The sequence below is a fragment of the Salvia miltiorrhiza genome, chromosome 1 (assembly GCF_028751815.1).
Source record: "Salvia miltiorrhiza cultivar Shanhuang (shh) chromosome 1, IMPLAD_Smil_shh, whole genome shotgun sequence".
Taxonomy (NCBI): Eukaryota; Viridiplantae; Streptophyta; class Magnoliopsida; order Lamiales; family Lamiaceae; genus Salvia; species Salvia miltiorrhiza.
The window spans coordinates 70,251,279-70,271,975 of record NC_080387.1 but is presented as its reverse complement, the minus strand read 5'-3'; the positions used below and the strand labels follow the sequence as shown (position 1 = coordinate 70,271,975).

General features: G+C 36.0%; 1 protein-coding gene and 2 long non-coding RNA genes across 3 annotated transcripts; all 3 read right to left on the bottom strand.

Moving 5' to 3' along the window:
- Positions 1-1,272: 1,272 nt before the first annotated feature.
- On the bottom strand, positions 1,273-4,981 carry LOC131005627 (uncharacterized). The gene is made up of 3 exons (XR_009095296.1): positions 4,234-4,981; positions 2,043-2,105; positions 1,273-1,534 (listed from the first exon to the last, which is right to left on the bottom strand). It is a non-coding gene; the product is annotated as an uncharacterized LOC131005627 (long non-coding RNA).
- A 7,116-nt stretch (positions 4,982-12,097) lies between these two features.
- Positions 12,098-15,772, bottom strand: LOC131005626 (uncharacterized). The gene is made up of 3 exons (XR_009095295.1): positions 15,059-15,772; positions 12,868-12,930; positions 12,098-12,359 (listed from the first exon to the last, which is right to left on the bottom strand). It is a non-coding gene; the product is annotated as an uncharacterized LOC131005626 (long non-coding RNA).
- A 3,442-nt stretch (positions 15,773-19,214) lies between these two features.
- Positions 19,215-20,126, bottom strand: LOC131005625 (dirigent protein 22-like). The gene has a single exon (XM_057932635.1). It carries the CDS (start codon positions 20,001-20,003, stop codon positions 19,368-19,370), a length of 636 nt encoding a protein of 211 aa, XP_057788618.1. The 5' UTR covers positions 20,004-20,126; the 3' UTR covers positions 19,215-19,367.
- Between the last annotated feature and the right edge of the window lie 571 nt (positions 20,127-20,697).

Here is a 20,697-nt window from a genome sequence, read left to right as displayed (position 1 = left end):
AACTAGTATCATTCTGAAAATCAGTTGCACGATACAACTAATTGCACATGAGTATTTGTGTTTCATTTATATCATTATAAAGTAGTACAATCCTCTACACACTTTCTTTTTAACACGTGAAAGAGTTCCAATGCATTTATTTTTTTGTCTAATCCCATTTGACGTATTGTGAGCCTTTCATTTATATCGTTATAGAATAGTACATTTCTCTATTCCACACTTTCTTTTTAACATGTGCAGAGTTCGAATGCATTCATTATTCTACGTGTCTCATTTGTGTTGGTTAATTATATATACGAAGTTCTACGTGTCTCATTTGTGTTGGTTAATTATATACCCCCTTCGTACTCATAAAATGTATTCTATTTGTCATATATGTTCGTCCTCATAAAATATATCTAGCCTATTTTTTATAAATTTTACTTACAATAAAGTGAGACTCTTATTCCACTCATAATACATTCAATTACTTTATTAAAAATCTGTGCTATTTAAAAGTGGATAATTTTAATTTTCAATAAATTTATGTTTTACACATTTATTTTAAAATATATATTAAAATTATTTACTTAATATTTTTTTTTCTCATTTTACATATTCACTAATTTTTCGATTAAACTTTACGTCTGAAACGAGGTAGTTTCATTCTCTCTATATAATATGGCATCAGTTTTATTTTTTACGCAGTTATAGTTATGTCAAGCGATTATATTTATACTATGTCATCACACCATAAAATGGGCAAAGATGCAAAAGTGAGAAAAAAAAATTAATTATCAAATAATTTTAATACAAATTTAACATTGATTTACAAAATGAGAAATTGTTGAAAGTTCAATAATTATACACAATTAACCTTTCATTAAATATATTCTACCACATTATATATAAGCTCACACATTTTTATACTAAAATCTCATTCCAATGCGTTTGGTTTGAGTGATGCAGACATGATTGGTAAAATAATTCACCTTAATCAAGTGTTTAGATTGCATAATTGGATCTGTGATTAATAACTCGACCTACATCTAATCATCCAAATGGGTAATTATTTATCACTCCAAAGTCGGGTGAATTATTTAATCACCCATTCAATTCCATCCATATTATCAATCTTATATATCACATCATATCCACCGAACCAAACCCCTACATTTTTCAAAATAATAGAGCCACCGAATCCCCGGTGTCACGACCGGTCCTAATTAAGGATAATTAAACCGGGAAATCGTGGCTAATGGAGGGAGATAAGAAGCGGGGTAGAAAGGGGAATAATCAAACAAGAAAGGATCGTATTTCATCATTGTTAACAACATAGATATCTATAATATAACAGAGTTTTTGTCGTATAGACTCAAATAACTAACAAGTTCGGATAACTCCGACTTATCCAAAATAACATAAAACTTCTGAGTACGCAGCGGAATAAGGTTCTGATTACATGTATGAAGACATGTAACCCTAGAGTTCATTAATACATAATAAGACAAAAGAGTCCCGCTCGTCACTTCATCACCATCGGCAGCTGCTCAACCTGCACATTTAAAAATATATGCAGGGCTGAGTACAAAAGTACTCAGTGGGCACATATGCCTACTATGAAATATAACATGCTTCGTAAAGTTGTAAATTGTCATGCCATCATAAACAGTACAGCAAGGGAGTTTTTCTCTAAAAAGGCCCAAGCTTACTAAATTCATTTGTGATTCTTAAAGTTCGTCTGCAGACTAAGTTCTCTTGTAATCTATCATATCTGGAACTGTGTGCCGGAGAGGTGGCCACCTCTCACGGTCACTTGACCGGCCAACCCGCTAGATGACTCACGGTCACTGGTGTACACTAGCCCTGGCAGGATAGCTATCAACTGCTCAGGACCCGAATTCGATTGCATAATAAAAGTCACATCAGATAGATATCATACTGAAATTTAAATATTTTATGGCAAGACAATATTTGAAATAACTTCAATTAATTTAGTCATGAAATAACTTGCTTGAACGTAACATTTAAACTCATTTGATATATATGAAAGTAATGCCCACCTGATAGCAAAGCTTTGCTACAGATTAGTGACTCCTTGACGAGCTCTTATTCTTGCGCTCGACCTTTAATCCGAGAAAATAACGTAAGACTTTAAATCGAGGGAAAATTCTCAATTAAATGAGAATGCGTAATTAAACTATGCATGAATCTCGTATGCATGAACTATTATTCTGAGATAATAATCAGGGAATTTCTATTGTTAATCCAGGCTATCGGATTTAAACAAAAGCTAAGTCTCGTCTCATGAAGCCGGATAATTAACAAAAATTAATCCGTTCTCTTCGGGGTGTTCTAATCCGTCAATTAAATAAACCCCGCTCCTCGTAGTCAATAGAAAATAAATACTTCAACTTATTCGCTTTATAATCTCATAATTAATCGGGCTTAATAAATAAGAACAAGTAATGTTATAAAATTAAAAAAAAAATAAAATAAAATAAAAAGGCTCAACATAAGGCACATAAGAATCACAATCAAACATCATCAAAACATGCTCTGCTTTTACACTGACTCAACTTCAAAATTTAATCTGTTCTGACTCCGACATCTCCTGGACTCGAGACTCATACCGAAAGAAAGATCTTCGAGTCTAGTTTCATATAAAAAAAATAGAGTCGAAAACTCCAAGTGGTTTGAGAGATATGACGTTTTTACCACGATCTACCATGTTCGGCAGTTTTGAACAATCGAAAACTTGTATTTTTGAAAAATAGTAAACGTTGTCAAACTGGGCTCAACTTTGGTGGATATCTAAATAACACAATAAGGTTAATACCATAAAAATTTGGAAAGCTAGATCACCCAGGAAGCTACTGAAATAAATGACTCTTTTCTCTGTTCTCTGAAATTCTCAGTAGTAATGTGCAGTTTAGGTTTTACATTTTAAAGAAGTATCATACGAAGTTGGAATGGCTTGAAATTTTACCAGGGTACTCAAGACTCATGTAGGGACTTGCTATAAAATTTTCAAAGCTGTTAGACATCGACAAACCGTCGATCACAGTAGGTCAGTAGGCCTACGAAATTCATATTTATAAGTCCTTAAAAATAATTTATATAAATCAAGAAATAATAGTTTAATCCCAAAAATATTCATTAAAAGTCCATCCTAATTTAAATAAAGAACGGACCTCATTTAAAATAAATAGTCCCAAACTTGTTACGCACATATACTAAATCTTTCACGAAACATCCTTTAAAATAAACTTTGATACATAGAAAATAATTCAACAACTTGAGCTCTTAAGGGGTTGTTTTACAACTGACACCAAATCTACCTCGGATCTCCAAATGAGGCTCCAAAAGACATTCTGGAAACTAGACATTTCAAGGATCATTCTCCAATTTGAATCGAATGAAAAACAATTCAAACGAGCAAGATATGCCCTCTCAAAGATGGGTATTTAACAAGCAAAAATCTGTAAATTTCATATTTCCAGATTACAACCAAGTCAGTGGGCTTTCTTTAAAAATTCATATCTCCCTTTACAAAACTCCACTGGGAACCCTAAAGGTCAATCTGGAAACTAGGGAGAGATCATAACACTCTCCAGTTGGATTTACTCTAAGAACCTTCATGGTTTAGAAGATATGACTATCTAAAGTTCAGTGCACAAAAAGAGTTCAAGTTTGGCAGATTCAGAACATAAATCGGAAAAACCACTTTAAGCTTCACCAAAAATTCTAAAACTGAACAAGTAAGTTCCCAACATGTCAGTGAATATTCAGTAGAAAGATAGGCTTGAGAATCAAATATTTAAGTCGGCCTTTTCCACCTCAAAGTCGTAGGTTTGTAAAATCTACTGGATGGTACATGGAATAAGAACTAGATTTCAAGAATTTATACCGGTTGTTTCCCTTATTCAAAAATGGTGAGGCCGATGTCAAAAGAAAGATACGGGAGTCTAGAGTGACATATTCAAGTTTCAAAGGTTTTCACCGAGTGAAACTTTACTTATGATCTCCCAAAGATTGTTTACCAAAAATGTATTCCAGATGGGCAGTGATGTTTACAAATTCATAAATAAATCATGCGAGCTCTAAATATTCTGAAATTTTACCAAAATATAGAGAATGTATGAAAGAGGATACACAATTAATTTGGGAATTTTTGGGAACCGTTTGGATGGCTGGAATCGCCTTGCAAAACACTGCCGGAGCAGTGTGCTTATGGCAGATTCGCTGCCTTACCTCATGCACGGTTTTTCACCCAATAAACTCTAGCTTCGAGTGTTGGGGTACTACTGGACTGGAGCAGCTTGAAATCTTGGCAAAGTAGTTAAGCCAAGTCTTCCTTCTCTTTGTGATTGCTGGTGCGAAATGGAAGGAATGGGTGAAGTGTTGGAGTTGATGGGGAGCAAAGGTAGTGGAGATGGTGGGGAGCATAGGGTAGTGGAGTTGATGGAGTGGGGAACAAAATTAATGGAAAGAAAAAGAGAAGAAAAAGAAAGGAAAAAAAATGTAGAGGAGAATTATTGATGTATTTTCTCTGTCTCGGTGATTCTGTAACTGTAAGATGGATCGTGTGCTCGTATATGCTTGATACTGTTTATTTAAATAAATCTCGTATTTCGACATGTGATTTCTCACTAAAACCGATAAATTATAAAATGAATCTAAATTAAATCCGTAGATTTAATTCGTTCGTTGTTCTGATATCTAAATTAAATCCGCAGATTTAATTAACTTCCTGAGTCGGAAATAATTCACGATCTGAGTAAAAATAAAATCAAATTTCATCTCGCTTAAATAAATAACGTGACTTTGCTAAGTCAGTTATAACTCTGAAATAATATCATTAACTGCTTTAACAATATAAATTCAGGATCATAAGCTGAATTCATATTAGGATAAAAACCGTTTTCATTCACTGATGAACAAAAATAAACACTCATTACTGGATTTAAAATATATAAAAGAGCGGGTCACTACATACTACCCCTCTTAACAAAAATTTCGTCCCGAAATTTGCATATTTCTTCTAAAACAGTTCGGGGTATTTCTCCTTCATTTTGTCTTCAAGCTCCCACGTGGCTTCCTCTTGTCTGTGGTGTCTCCATAAGACTTTCACTGATGTGATTGCCTTATTCCTGAGTTGTTGTACTTTTCGATCTAGAAGGACCTCTGGTCTCTCTTCATAGCTCAAGTCTGGGCAAATGATGATCTCTTCTTGGTGGATTATGTGCTTTGGATCGAAAACGTATTTTCTGAGTTGTGATACGTGGAAAACATTGTGAACGTTTCCAAAGCTTGGCGGTAACGCCAACCTATAGGCTACTGGGCCTATTCTCTCCAAAATCTCATAAGGTCCTACGAATCGGGGCCTAAGTTTTCCCTTGACACCAACCTAGTTATCCCCTTGGTAGGAGATACCTTTAGGAAGACCTTGTCTCCTATTTCAAAACATAACTCAGTTCGACGTGCATCAGCGTAAGATTTCTGTCTATCTTGTGCCTCTTTTATTCGCCCTCTGATCTGGCGGACTATCTCAACCATCTCATTGACCATGTCTGGTCCTAAAACTTTTCTCTCACCCACTTCATCCCAATAAAGCGGTGATCTACATTTTCTTCCATATAATGCCTCATATGGTGCCATATCGATAGTTGCCTGGTAACTGTTATTATAGGCAAATTCAATCAACGGCAGCACTGCTTCCCAACTTCCACCTCTGTCTAACACCACTGTTCTCAACATATCTTCAAGGGTCTGAATTGTCCTTTCAGACTGCCCATCTGTTTGCGGGTGGAAGGCGGTGCTGAAATTTAGCCTCGTGCCTAACTCCTTCTGTAAGCTCATCCAAAATCTAGATGTGAACTTCGAGTCTCGATCTGATGTGATTGACACGGGTACACCGTGTAAGCGTACAATCTCTCGAACATACAACTGAGCTAGCTTGTCTGACCCGTGTGTGATCGGTATTGGTATAAAATGAGCACATTTTGTGAGTCGATCCACTATTACCCAAATGGCAGTGTTTCCTCTCTTTGTTTTGGGCAAACTGGTCACAAAATCCATTGCGATGTGCTCCCACTTCCATTCTGGAATTTCCAACGATTGTAGTTTTCCATATGGCCTTTGGTGTAAGGCCTTCACCTGTTGGCATGCCAGGCATTTCTCCACAAATGACACTATGTCTCTCTTCATGCCTTCCCACTAAAAGTGTTTCTTTAGGTCCTGATACATCTTAGTACTCCCTGGGTGGGCAGTATAAGGGTATCGTGAGCCTCACTCATGATTTTATCCTTAAGCTCATCATCGTGGGGGATGCATATCCTTCCCTCAAAGAGGATAGCATTATCTGATGCTTCTTGATAATTCTTGACGCCTCCTTTCCTTACTGTTTCCCGTAGTTTTTCCATCTTCCCGTCTTTTCTTTGTGCTTCTACGATCGTCTTCCTCAAGTTAGGTACCGTTGCCACAACGCTTGCTATCGTCCCTGGTGGTTTAACCACTTCTATGCTCATTTTGCTAAATTTCCTTATGAGCACCGTCTCTCGAGTGATGAGAGCTCCCAATTTAGATTGAGTCTTACGACTCAATGCATCAGCCACTACGTTGGCCTTGCCTGGGTGGTAGTTAATACCACAGTCATAATCTTTCACTAGTTCGAGCCATCTCCTTTGTCTCATATTAAGGTCCTTTTGCTCGAAAAAATATTTCAGACTTTTGTGGTCTGTGAATATTTCACACCTAACTCCATATAGGTGGTGTCTCCAAATCTTCAGCGCATGCACCACTGCAGCTAACTCCAGATCATGAGTCGGGTAATTCAGTTCATGTGGCCTAAGCTATCGTGACGCATATGCTATCACTCTTCCTTCTTGCATCAGCACGCAACCAAGTCCATTTTTGGACTCGTCTGTGCAGATCACGTATTCCTTATCAGCTGTTGGGACGGCTAACACTGGTGCCGTAGTCAACTTTTCCTTGAGTTCTTGGAAGCTCTTCTCGCACTCCTCTGTCCAAGAAAATTTTATTCCCTTCCTGAGTAGTTGCGTCATTGGCCTTGCAATTTTGGAAAATCCTTCCATAAACCTCCGATAGTAACCTGCCAATCCTAAGAAACTTCTTATCTCAATAGGGTTAGTAGGCGATCTCCATTCACGCACCGCTTGCACTTTTTCAGGGTCCACTTTAATCCCTTCTGATGATACAATATGTCCTAAAAACGTGACTTCGCTGAGCCAAAACTCACACTTGCTGAATTTGGCATAAAGGCGCTCCGTCCTCAACGTTTCTAGGACAATTCTCAGATGTTCCTCATGGTCTTTCTCGTTCTTCGAGTAGATCAGGATGTCATCTATAAACACCAAGACAAATTTGTCTAAGTACGGATGAAACACTCGATTCATGAGGTCCATGAACACAGCCGGCGCATTGGTTAGTCCGAATGGCACAACTACAAATTCGTAGTGGCCATACCTAGTTCGAAATGCCGTCTTAGGTACGTCTTCTGGTCGAATCTTCAGCTGGTGATAACCAGATCGCAAATCAATCTTCGAGAACACGCTTGCTCCCTTGAGCTGGTCGAAGAGGTCATCTATCCTTGGTAAAGGATATTTGTTCTTCAGTGTCACTTTGTTCAGTTCTCTATAGTCTATACACATTCGCAATGTACCATCCTTTTTCTTCACAAAAAGTACGGGTGCACCCCAAGGTGATACACTTGGCCTAATGAATCCAAGTTCTAAAAGTTCTTGCAGTTGTATCTTGAGTTCTTCCAACTCTTTAGGAGCCATTCGGTATGGTGCCTTCGAAATGGGAGCTGCCCCGGGCTCCAAATCAATGGTAAACTCAATTGGTCTGTCCGGTGGTGGCCCTGGCAGAATCTCTGGAAATACATCTGAAAAGTCCCGTACAATTGCTACATCTTCTATACTCTTTTCAGTACCCAGTTCTCCGTGCAAGTATACGAGGTAAGCTGAGTATCCCTTCTTCATCATTTTCGTTGCTTGCAGGGCGGAGATGATCATCTTTCTTCTTCCCATACTAATTCCGTGGAAATGTGACGGCTCCCTTCCTGGGGGTCGAAACGATATCCGTCTTTCGTTACAAAGGACGGTGGCATAGTTCTCGGCTAGCCAGTCCATTCCTAGGATTATGTCCACATCTCCCATCGGTATAACATAGGAGTTGTTCACTACAATCTTGTGTGACCCTATGTTCAGTTCTAGGTTCAAGCACACATGATCTACTGTCGTCATCCCTCCTATAGGTGATGATATACTCAACTCCTGGTCAGCTCTTTCCATTTTAAGTTTTAATGTATCAACACATGTACTTGAAATGAAAGTATGCGATGCGTCCGTATCAAATAGAAGTACAACAGGAGTATTGAGTAGCATGCCCATACCTGCCAGGTTTCCCTGGTTGTTCTCGGGCTGCTTCTGCCTCATAGCATAGGCTCTAGCATGACGAGGTTTTTCATGTTGTTTCTGTTGTCGCTGCTGTTGTTGGCGGGCCTGTTGCTGATACGGTTGTTGAGGTTGTGGTTGGTACAGTAGCTGTTGGTGCTGTTGTGGCTGCTGATACTGTGGTTGTTGCCTTGGGTATGGTTGGGGCAAAGCTTGGATTGCTCGCAGATGCGGAGCCTGGATAGGTGGGTTCGGCCTTGAACTCGTTCCGTTTTGCTTATTCGGGCACCGGTTTGCATAGTGCCCCTTCTGGTTACAGATATAGCAACTATCATTGCCGGCCTTACAGATTCCCACATGATTTTTGTTACATTTGGGGCAATGTGGGGCCCTCTGTTGGTTATTTCCCATCTGTTTCGGTGCACTCTGGCCTCCATAGCCCTGTGACTGGAAGACCCGTCCCTGCCATGGCCTATTCTCGCCTTGGTTCGGGTTACTGTTGTCCCATCTCCTTTTTCCTTTGAAATTCGGATTATAACTTTGATCATGTGGAGGTGCTGGCGCAGGTACAGTTGCAGGTCTTTCTCCAGGCATGGCTGCCTCAATGTCTAACGCTCGGCTGAGCGACTCAGTGTAAGACAATCCTCCGTGGCTTGCCAAAGCCATCCTAATCTCGTGCCTCAGACCAGCACAAAACTTTTCAGCCATCTTCTCATCTGTGTCAACTTGTTCCGGTGCATATCTAGACATATCGCAGAACATCCTATCGTATTGAGTTACCGACATCTTCCCTTGTTTCAGATTGTAAAATTCAGCCTCATTTTTCTTGCGGTAGCTCTTGGGTATATACTTGTCATATATACCGGCTTTGAATTGTTCCCAAGTCAGGTTTTCTAACTGCTCTGCTGTCATCGTTTTCATCCGTGCTTCCCACCAGAAATCAGCTGACCCAGTCAGCTGAAAGGACATACAAGTCAGGCGCTCTTGGTTGGTGCAACGCAGGAAGTTGAAAATGCGCTCAATAGCGCGAACCCAAGTTTCAGCTTCTGCCGGGTTTCCTGTCCCGTTGAAGGTAGGTGGGTTCTGTCGCAAGAATAATTCTTCAATCCGTCGTTCTGGCTGAACAGGTGATTGAACTATTTCTGGTTCTGGCCCTGTTTCTGGGCCTCTTCCTTCATTTCGGGGAATCCCGCCCCCTCCTCTTGGTCGTCCTCGTTTTGACGGCCTTCTATTAGGTCAAAACACAAGTTGTTAATGCAACATCACAAGGCATACTATTGTTCTATCCAACTTCTCTCGGACGCCTTTGCTTTGTTGGCATTCCGATGAGTCGACATATAGTCACCAATGTAATACACAGATGCATATCATCGATTCTGTAAATTATTTTCTTGATTCTCAAATCTCGCTCATACTCTTCCTCATGAAAGTATATAAATAACATAGCGGAAGTAACTTGCCGCAAAAGACTGATAGGGTCGCTACATAGACATGGGAAATTAGTATCAATGAGGACTATTTCATCAACAATTGAATATAGATCTGGTGATCTATCCAAGCATGATACGATGAACTAGCTATCTAGCAAGGTCATCATGAAAGAGCTCAGTTCCGAAATGCTCTATGAACCAGCATTTTCGTACTAATACTAGTCAAAATAACTAAGCCAACATAGGGGCATACAAAAGCATCGAAATGATCATCGTTTTTGAAATACACAAATAAGGTCCTACTAAATGCACAAGAGATTGTCTGTGTGCATTACGTGCTTGACCCTTGGGTTGAAGCATATGTGTTTGACTGATTTAATCAGATAAGTATCTGTTTGTCCTTGGGTCACAGAAAATCTACCAACAACTAGTAGATCGCAATGATTCAAATAACAAATGGCAATTAGGCAAAGTGTTTCAATAATTTGCCAAACAATTGAAAATGAGTAACCATAGGGTAGAAATGAATTGACTGAAAGGTCGAAACGAAATGACCTAATAGTCTGAACCCGTTTGGCTTTTCAGATGAAGGTTTAAAATATATAGGTTTAAAGACCCATATATGACGACTACTGAGATTTTGGCCATGTGGACTGGCCAGGTCCGACACAACTACTTCTCAGTCATTCAGAAATACTTTTCCGAACTTGGCAATTCTTGTTCCTTGGCTGCAAAAGGTATATTTGGTCTAAAATCACCACTTTCTTCTTAATATCTTGAACATGTCCTTGAGAATATTCTAGAGCTTCTCAAACTTGGAGTCTGCCTCCTAGTTTAATGCAATCCTTAAACATTTTCTATAGGCGAAATAAGGTAGGCTCGACCTTACTCAATAATGTTCCTCTATATGATCTTAATGTAGTACTTCTAGTACTTAGTGTTCCTTCACATAGCGCTTGAAATGCAACCATATAATTTGAAGCACTCTTCCGTGTTATTGCAAAAGACCTTCTGAATCATCACGCATTCAATAAGGAAATAGCTTTTGCTCATCTGAGCACCTTTATAGGGTATGTGTCCCCATGTGTAATTCTAAGTCATGGAATGACCTTAGTCAATGCTTGCATTCTGGCTACTAAAGTGAATGTTTGGTCTAAAATGTTCTAACTGGGGAATGTCTCTGATCGACTAAGGTATGCATACTTAACCTGCTTAGTCTCTCATCATAATCTCAATCTCTTAACTTTAACATCGAACCATTGTCGATATTTCTAGCTCTTGTTAAACTCCAAACCATCTTCAGGAACTCCTCCCGTCTTACGCACTTGTATAGATTTTTCTAGTCAATCATAATGGTTGGTAACTTCTAGTTACCCATGGCACCTATCCTCCTTTCGATGTGTAGCAGGTGATCGTAATCAATAGGGATTCTAAATCATGCTCACGTGTAATATAATAGGTAATTGTAATCATAAAGGTTCTGAATATCTGAAACTGTAAGCTGGCAGTTCTAATCGCGATGCTATAACATCATACACAAAGTGTTATAACTGCATATGAGTCCGACTCTGAAGTTCAAACATAAATCATGAAGGTTCTCTTCATGCCATAACTGGTGATAATCGAGAGTTAGTAATGAGTCTTAGCTCATTATGCGATAGCTAGCTGATTACATAAGTCACACTCGTCGCTACGAGCAATGACTCACGTGATCTATCATCAAATAAGACAATAGTCGATTCGGTGTTCTGTCACTCGTGAACAACCTGAATGAAGAACTATGCCTGCTTCAGTGATTCGTGCGTGGCACTCCGCTTGCACTGCTTTCATGGGATTCTCTTTTTCTTTCTTAGCTCTTCACCATGGCTATAGTGAAATATAACTGAGTTTCTAGCTTCTATCGTTCTTCTCGTAACAGTGATCATGCATTCTTAACGCATCTAAGTTCATTGAGATATCTAATCAATCAATAAAGCATAAAACTTGAATGTAAGCATCAGTACATTCATATAAAACGTGAACTTCTCAATGTTTTAAAATCATTACCACCTTCTTTCTTGCTGAGCATGACGATGTGATGAAGTGATGAGCTTTGGCTGACTGACTCATATATACTAGTGATCATACTAGAAAAATGGGCTAACTCTAGGGTTCAGAGCAAATGAACTGCTCTGATACCACTCTGTCACGACCGGTCCTAATTAAGGATAATTAAGCCGGGAAATCGTGGCTAATGGAGGGAGATAAGAAGCGGGGTAGAAAGGGGAATAATCAAACAAGAAAGGATCGTATTTCATCATTGTTAACAACATAGATATCTATAATATAACAGAGTTTTTGTCGTATAGACTCAAATAACTAACAAGTTCGGATAACTCCGACTTATCCAAAATAACATAAAACTTCTGAGTACGCAGCGGAATAAGGTTCTGATTACATGTATGAAGACATGTAACCCTAGAGTTCATTAATACATAATAAGACAAAAGAGTCCCGCTCGTCACTTCATCACCATCGGCAGCTGCTCAACCTGCACATTTAAAAATATATGCAGGGCTGAGTACAAAAGTACTCAGTGGGCACATATGCCTACTATGAAATATAACATGCTTCGTAAAGTTGTAAATTGTCATGCCATCATAAACAGTACAGCAAGGGAGTTTTTCTCTAAAAAGGCCCAAGCTTACTAAATTCATTTGTGATTCTTAAAGTTCGTCTGCAGACTAAGTTCTCTTGTAATCTATCATATCTGGAACTGTGTGCCGGAGAGGTGGCCACCTCTCACGGTCACTTGACCGGCCAACCCGCTAGATGACTCACGGTCACTGGTGTACACTAGCCCTGGCAGGATAGCTATCAACTGCTCAGGACCCGAATTCGATTGCATAATAAAAGTCACATCAGATAGATATCATACTGAAATTTAAATATTTTATGGCAAGACAATATTTGAAATAACTTCAATTAATTTAGTCATGAAATAACTTGCTTGAACGTAACATTTAAACTCATTTGATATATATGAAAGTAATGCCCACCTGATAGCAAAGCTTTGCTACAGATTAGTGACTCCTTGACGAGCTCTTATTCTTGCGCTCGACCTTTAATCCGAGAAAATAACGTAAGACTTTAAATCGAGGGAAAATTCTCAATTAAATGAGAATGCGTAATTAAACTATGCATGAATCTCGTATGCATGAACTATTATTCTGAGATAATAATCAGGGAATTTCTATTGTTAATCCAGGCTATCGGATTTAAACAAAAGCTAAGTCTCGTCTCATGAAGCCGGATAATTAACAAAAATTAATCCGTTCTCTTCGGGGTGTTCTAATCCGTCAATTAAATAAACCCCGCTCCTCGTAGTCAATAGAAAATAAATACTTCAACTTATTCGCTTTATAATCTCATAATTAATCGGGCTTAATAAATAAGAACAAGTAATGTTATAAAATTAAAAAAAAAATAAAATAAAATAAAAAGGCTCAACATAAGGCACATAAGAATCACAATCAAACATCATCAAAACATGCTCTGCTTTTACACTGACTCAACTTCAAAATTTAATCTGTTCTGACTCCGACATCTCCTGGACTCGAGACTCATACCGAAAGAAAGATCTTCGAGTCTAGTTTCATATAAAAAAAATAGAGTCGAAAACTCCAAGTGGTTTGAGAGATATGACGTTTTTACCACGATCTACCATGTTCGGCAGTTTTGAACAATCGAAAACTTGTATTTTTGAAAAATAGTAAACGTTGTCAAACTGGGCTCAACTTTGGTGGATATCTAAATAACACAATAAGGTTAATACCATAAAAATTTGGAAAGCTAGATCACCCAGGAAGCTACTGAAATAAATGACTCTTTTCTCTGTTCTCTGAAATTCTCAGTAGTAATGTGCAGTTTAGGTTTTACATTTTAAAGAAGTATCATACGAAGTTGGAATGGCTTGAAATTTTACCAGGGTACTCAAGACTCATGTAGGGACTTGCTATAAAATTTTCAAAGCTGTTAGACATCGACAAACCGTCGATCACAGTAGGTCAGTAGGCCTACGAAATTCATATTTATAAGTCCTTAAAAATAATTTATATAAATCAAGAAATAATAGTTTAATCCCAAAAATATTCATTAAAAGTCCATCCTAATTTAAATAAAGAACGGACCTCATTTAAAATAAATAGTCCCAAACTTGTTACGCACATATACTAAATCTTTCACGAAACATCCTTTAAAATAAACTTTGATACATAGAAAATAATTCAACAACTTGAGCTCTTAAGGGGTTGTTTTACAACTGACACCAAATCTACCTCGGATCTCCAAATGAGGCTCCAAAAGACATTCTGGAAACTAGACATTTCAAGGATCATTCTCCAATTTGAATCGAATGAAAAACAATTCAAACGAGCAAGATATGCCCTCTCAAAGATGGGTATTTAACAAGCAAAAATCTGTAAATTTCATATTTCCAGATTACAACCAAGTCAGTGGGCTTTCTTTAAAAATTCATATCTCCCTTTACAAAACTCCACTGGGAACCCCAAAGGTCAATCTGGAAACTAGGGAGAGATCATAACACTCTCCAGTTGGATTTACTCTAAGAACCTTCATGGTTTAGAAGATATGACTATCTAAAGTTCAGTGCACAAAAAGAGTTCAAGTTTGGCAGATTCAGAACATAAATCGGAAAAACCACTTTAAGCTTCACCAAAAATTCTAAAACTGAACAAGTAAGTTCCCAACATGTCAGTGAATATTCAGTAGAAAGATAGGCTTGAGAATCAAATATTTAAGTCGGCCTTTTCCACCTCAAAGTCGTAGGTTTGTAAAATCTACTGGATGGTACATGGAATAAGAACTAGATTTCAAGAATTTATACCGGTTGTTTCCCTTATTCAAAAATGGTGAGGCCGATGTCAAAAGAAAGATACGGGAGTCTAGAGTGACATATTCAAGTTTCAAAGGTTTTCACCGAGTGAAACTTTACTTATGATCTCCCAAAGATTGTTTACCAAAAATGTATTCCAGATGGGTAGTGATGTTTACAAATTCATAAATAAATCATGCGAGCTCTAAATATTCTGAAATTTTACCAAAATATAGAGAATGTATGAAAGATGATACACAATTAATTTGGGAATTTTTGGGAACCGTTTGGATGGCTGGAATCGCCTTGCAAAACACTGCCGGAGCAGTGTGCTTATGGCAGATTCGCTGCCTTACCTCATGCACGGTTTTTCACCCAATAAACTCTAGCTTCGAGTGTTGGGGTACTACTGGACTGGAGCAGCTTGAAATCTTGGCAAAGTAGTTAAGCCAAGTCTTCCTTCTCTTTGTGATTGCTGGTGCGAAATGGAAGGAATGGGTGAAGTGTTGGAGTTGATGGGGAGCAAAGGTAGTGGAGATGGTGGGGAGCATAGGGTAGTGGAGTTGATGGAGTGGGGAACAAAATTAATGGAAAGAAAAAGAGAAGAAAAAGAAAGGAAAAAAAAATGTAGAGGAGAATTATTGATGTATTTTCTCTGTCTCGGTGATTCTGTAACTGTAAGATGGATCGTGTGCTCGTATATGCTTGATACTGTTTATTTAAATAAATCTCGTATTTCGACATGTGATTTCTCACTAAAACCGATAAATTATAAAATGAATCTAAATTAAATCCGTAGATTTAATTCGTTCGTTGTTCTGATATCTAAATTAAATCCGCAGATTTAATTAACTTCCTGAGTCGGAAATAATTCACGATCTGAGTAAAAATAAAATCAAATTTCATCTCGCTTAAATAAATAACGTGACTTTGCTAAGTCAGTTATAACTCTGAAATAATATCATTAACTGCTTTAACAATATAAATTCAGGATCATAAGCTGAATTCATATTAGGATAAAAACCGTTTTCATTCACTGATGAACAAAAATAAACACTCATTACTGGATTTAAAATATATAAAAGAGCGGGTCACTACACCCGGTCTAGATGGCTGAGCTGCAAAAATTTGGTCCACAAATTCCGAGCAATATTTGGCATGAGTAATCGGGCTAACCCATCCTGGCCCGAATGTTTTACACAAAAATGGATTTTTGGGATAAAATGTGGTCCAAAATTTATAAACTGTCTCTAGATATTATGAGTCTTTGTCAATTGTGGGTTGGTTTGTTCCTTTACTACCTCATAAACGGCAGACCCACATCGGTCGGCACCTAAATCTATAATATATAAAGTTCAATTTGTAAAATTGAAATCAATTTTGATTTCAAATTGAATCAGTGAATTTTAAAATTATTTTTAATATAAGAGTGAAATAAAAATTAGATAATAGTTTGTATCATAAAATAAAATTCAGTTTTAGAAACTTTGAATGATTGTAACGTGGTTCATTATAAATTGAGTTTATACATATTATAAGTCTTATTTGTTCTTACGAAAAATCTTACGTATTATTTTATAAAATATAAGTATTTTTTTTATTTAAGAAAAAGTATTATTTACAAATAAAACGACTTAAAATCTTATTTCTAAGGTCTTATATGTGAAGAAAAGTCTTATTTGTCCCTTAAAAAATATGGTGGGATCATTTCTCCACTCAGAATATATAGAACCACTTTTATTAAAATTCGTGTCATTTCCTCCCATGACTATTTTTACAGGTCGGATGGAGTAGTAATAAAGATATCAAGCCTATCTCCTTGTATTTTCATAATTAATAGTAATAACAATAAGTATATTTACTTTAATTGTAAATTTATCATTAGAGAATGAGCAATAATTACGAAAAGATAGAGAAAATTTTAATACATCATTTTTTCTTTTTTTCTTTAATTTTTTTTTATCATGTTCTCTCAGGTAGAAATTAGAAAATATTATTACACTAATATCCTATGATAATATCAAATTGTGAATTGAAGTTAAAGATAGAGAGAATGGGATGTCCGATTATATATATATATATATATATATATATATATATATATATATATATATAGGGGAAGGTTAAAATAAAAATCAAAGTTAGACTATAAAATAAGAATTAATCTAGGCTATTAGATCTTAATCAATTAATGGCCTGATTTAGTTAATGATTTCTCTAGCAATTTTTTGGTTCACATGCGTATTGGGTAAACAAGTAATTTTATAGTTTTAATAAATATCTTTTCCTAAATTGTGGGAATTACATTCAAGTGTGTATATCTTTTTTTTCTCAATTCATAAATCACATATTAAACACGTTAATTAGGAAACTGAAAATAAACACAATAATTGAACACCTTCTATCCATTTTAAAATTCTACTGGAATCATCCAAAAAAACAAACAAATTAATAGAATTACGAACGAGTTTGCATGTACTCATTCTTTGAATTGACACATGTCGACGTGCAATGAATTATTAAGCAATTATATTTGAATGTACTGTATGAATTATCAACTGTATGAATTATATGCGTATGAATTATTAGGCAGGCAAGTATTTTTGAATATATTGTATGAATTATCGACTGTATGAATTATATTCGTATGAATTATAACGCAAGTATTTTTGAATGTACTGTATGAATTATCAACTATATGAATTATATGGTATGAATTATCAGGGAAGTATATTTGTATGTACTGTATGAATTATTAGGCAAGTATATTTGTATGTACAGTATGAATTATTAGATTAGGTGTCATTTTTTGTCAAGTAATAATTATCAGATGGAATTCCAAAGATATTGAGAATCTGAAATGATTTTCTCCAGAATTATCTTTGAATATGCAATGCAATATTTTCCCATTCTTCACTTCAATGATGACATTTTTATTCTAAAAAAATATGGCTTTAATTTCGGAAACAGATAATTAAGATAGAGAGAGAATAAATTACACTACCCAATTATGCCCTCCAGCAAAAATTATGTATGAATTATAGGTACACAAAAAACGAATGTAACGCCCCATAGGAAATTAATCTCAATCGTACAAGATTAGATTTTAATGGTTATGATTTATCCTTATATTATAGTCTAAGGGGAGTTTTTTGTATAACCCTCCCCTATATATATATATATCTATATATATATATATATATATATAGGGAATGATTAAAATAAGAGCATTTCTTAAGATATAAAATAAGAATCATTTTCTGCCCTTAGATCATCAAGATGTACGGTTGATTCGTAATCCTGTTAGATGGATTTATGGTCCTGAGTTCGAATCCCAGAGGTAGCAAAAATTTATTTTTCATAATTCATATCTTTATACAGCGAATTCATACGTGTTATACATAAGATTCATACATTAAAAATTGCTCTTATTTCTTATTTTAAGGTGTGCTTTCACGGTAGCCCACCCCTATATATATATATATATATATATAATTTCGACTATTTTTCACTATCTATACTATATTGAAAATGTAGCTTTCAAATGAAAATTAATTTTAAAATTGAATGACAATTTTATAGTTGTAATAAAATTAAAAGTTTATTTGTAAACTATATTTTTCTTTTTATTTTCTTTTTCTTTATCTTTTTGTTTTCTTTCTAAAATTATGAAATTCGACTAATTATAAAATAGTATTTAATATGCATATCAAATTAAAGATCACGATAATTAAGAACTTTAATTTGATATATTTTATGTAAATGTTTGATTTAAATGTAAAAGTTATTTATTTAAAGATTAAAATTTTTAAACACTCTCCTCTCTCATCTTTTTTTAATAAATCTATTTTTCATTTGTTTTCTATTTTTATTTTCATTTTCATTTTTTTTAACTTGTAATATTTTTTGTCTTTTCATAATATCAATTTTTATTATTTTGAATTGTTCTTTATTTTTTATTTTTTCAATATTAATTCAACTCAAATATATTTAATTAAAATTAATTTTTATTACATTTAAAAATATGATAATTGCGTTCGTGTCAATTTTATATAAATATAGAATATAAAAATATTTTCCGTGCATTACACGGTATGCAAATGCTAGGTACTATAGTACTATATAGAGTTCGAGGATTTTTTAGGACAGTAACTTAGGTTGATTTGGAAATTAGGGCAAAAACTTTCGGACTTATAAAAATAGGACACTAATTTTATTTTTAGAGTGAAATAGGACACTAATTAATAAGTGTTGCACTCGCAAGACATTTCTCGGTCAATTCTCGGCCAATTATCGGCCGAGAAATGTCCTATTTTTACGATGCTTATTAATTAGTGTCCTATTTTACTCTAAAAAAAATTAAGTCCTATTTTTACAAGTTCGAAAGTTTTTGTCCTAATTTCCAAATCAATATAAGTTACTGTCCAAAAAAATCCTCTGACTCGTACTATATATGTATTTGTCTCAAGACTAACATGACAAATTAATTTGCAGTGCATCGAATTACATTAGTTAACTGCATGCAAAACCTTTATTGAATTCACCCAGAAGAAGATGAGAAACACAAGTAAAAAAAAAAAAAAAAAAACGGAAGCTAACAAGATGAAGATGATGCAGCATGCATTAATTAGACAAATCGATCAAAGTCGATTTAATTTGCTTCCCTCACATACGAGCAATTTCAACATCCTCGTTGAAACGAGCGTTGTAGGTGGTGTAGATGTTGTATTCCAACACCGCGTAGTTCGTCGCGGGATCAAATGAATAGGAGGTCTGGATTGCGTAGCCACGAGCGTATCGGAAGACGCCGGTGCCGCCAACCACCGGCAGCTCCCGCTGGCTGTCCATGACCTGGTTCCGGCCGAGGATGCTGAGCGTGCTGCCGGCGTACCACCCCTCCGTGAAGAAGAAGTTGAGATTCATGGCGATGCCGAACGTCGAGAGGTCGGCGTTAGTGGTGAGCCCTTGGATGCGGCCGAGCTTCCGGGAGTTTATGCTCGGCCCCTCCGTGACCAGGTCGTCGAGGACGTGGACGCTCCCGAATTGGTACGGGGAATTGTCGGTGACACCGGCGGCTTTTGCCACCTCCACCACGGTGGCGTTCGGGTGACCGATCCGGAGGTCTTGGACGTATAATTGGAGTTTCATAACCTTTTCTCTTCCTCCACATATGTCGTGGAGGAAGGATGTTGCTTCCTCTGCAACGTCAGAGGAAGCTTGCTTTCTAGCATACACGTCTAAAGTGGACACGAGCAAGCATGAGATTGTTAGAATTAGCACAATAGAGATTGGTGTTGCCATTGTTTGTAATTTGATTTTAGCTAGAGAAGGTGTGATTGGTTTTGAATCTAGAGATGGGTTTATATAGAGATTTATATCTATCAAATATTAATAACAATTAAATAGTTATGGAACAAGTGGGATGAGTTGGTTGAGAATGTAGTTCGTAAAATGTATTTAAAGAATGCTAAGTATGTAAGTATAAGAGTTGGATTTCTTAACAGTATACATTAGTTGGCTTCCAAGAATGAAGAGGAAAAAATATGTTGTAATAAAAATAGGATGAATGTGGGTGAGAGATAATTAATTCAATTAGTTGGTACCGCTCCATGTCTCTTTTTCGATTTTTTTATAGTTTTTATTTTTTATATTAGGGTTCACTAATTCAATTATAGTATTTATAATTATTTTTAAATTTATTAATTAATATGCAATTATTAGGGTTAATAATCCAAAGTTAAGGTATATAATTTTTAAAATTTTTATCTTGTTTATATTAATTACTCCATTAATTAGGATTTATTAACGTTTTTTGGTTTTATAATATCTCACTTAATTTTACTATTTTATAACTATTTATTACACAAACAAAACATATTAATGAGCCCTAATTAATAAATTAATCACTAAAAATATATATACTCTAGCCTTGCATATTAATCAAATACTCCATCCGTCTCACTCTAATATGCTCATTTCTTTTGGGCACGAAGAT

Bases quoted from the DNA above. Each gene is read 5' to 3' on its own strand.
- LOC131005625 (XM_057932635.1), bottom strand. From the start codon at position 20,003: ATGGCAACACCAATCTCTATTGTGCTAATTCTAACAATCTCATGCTTG.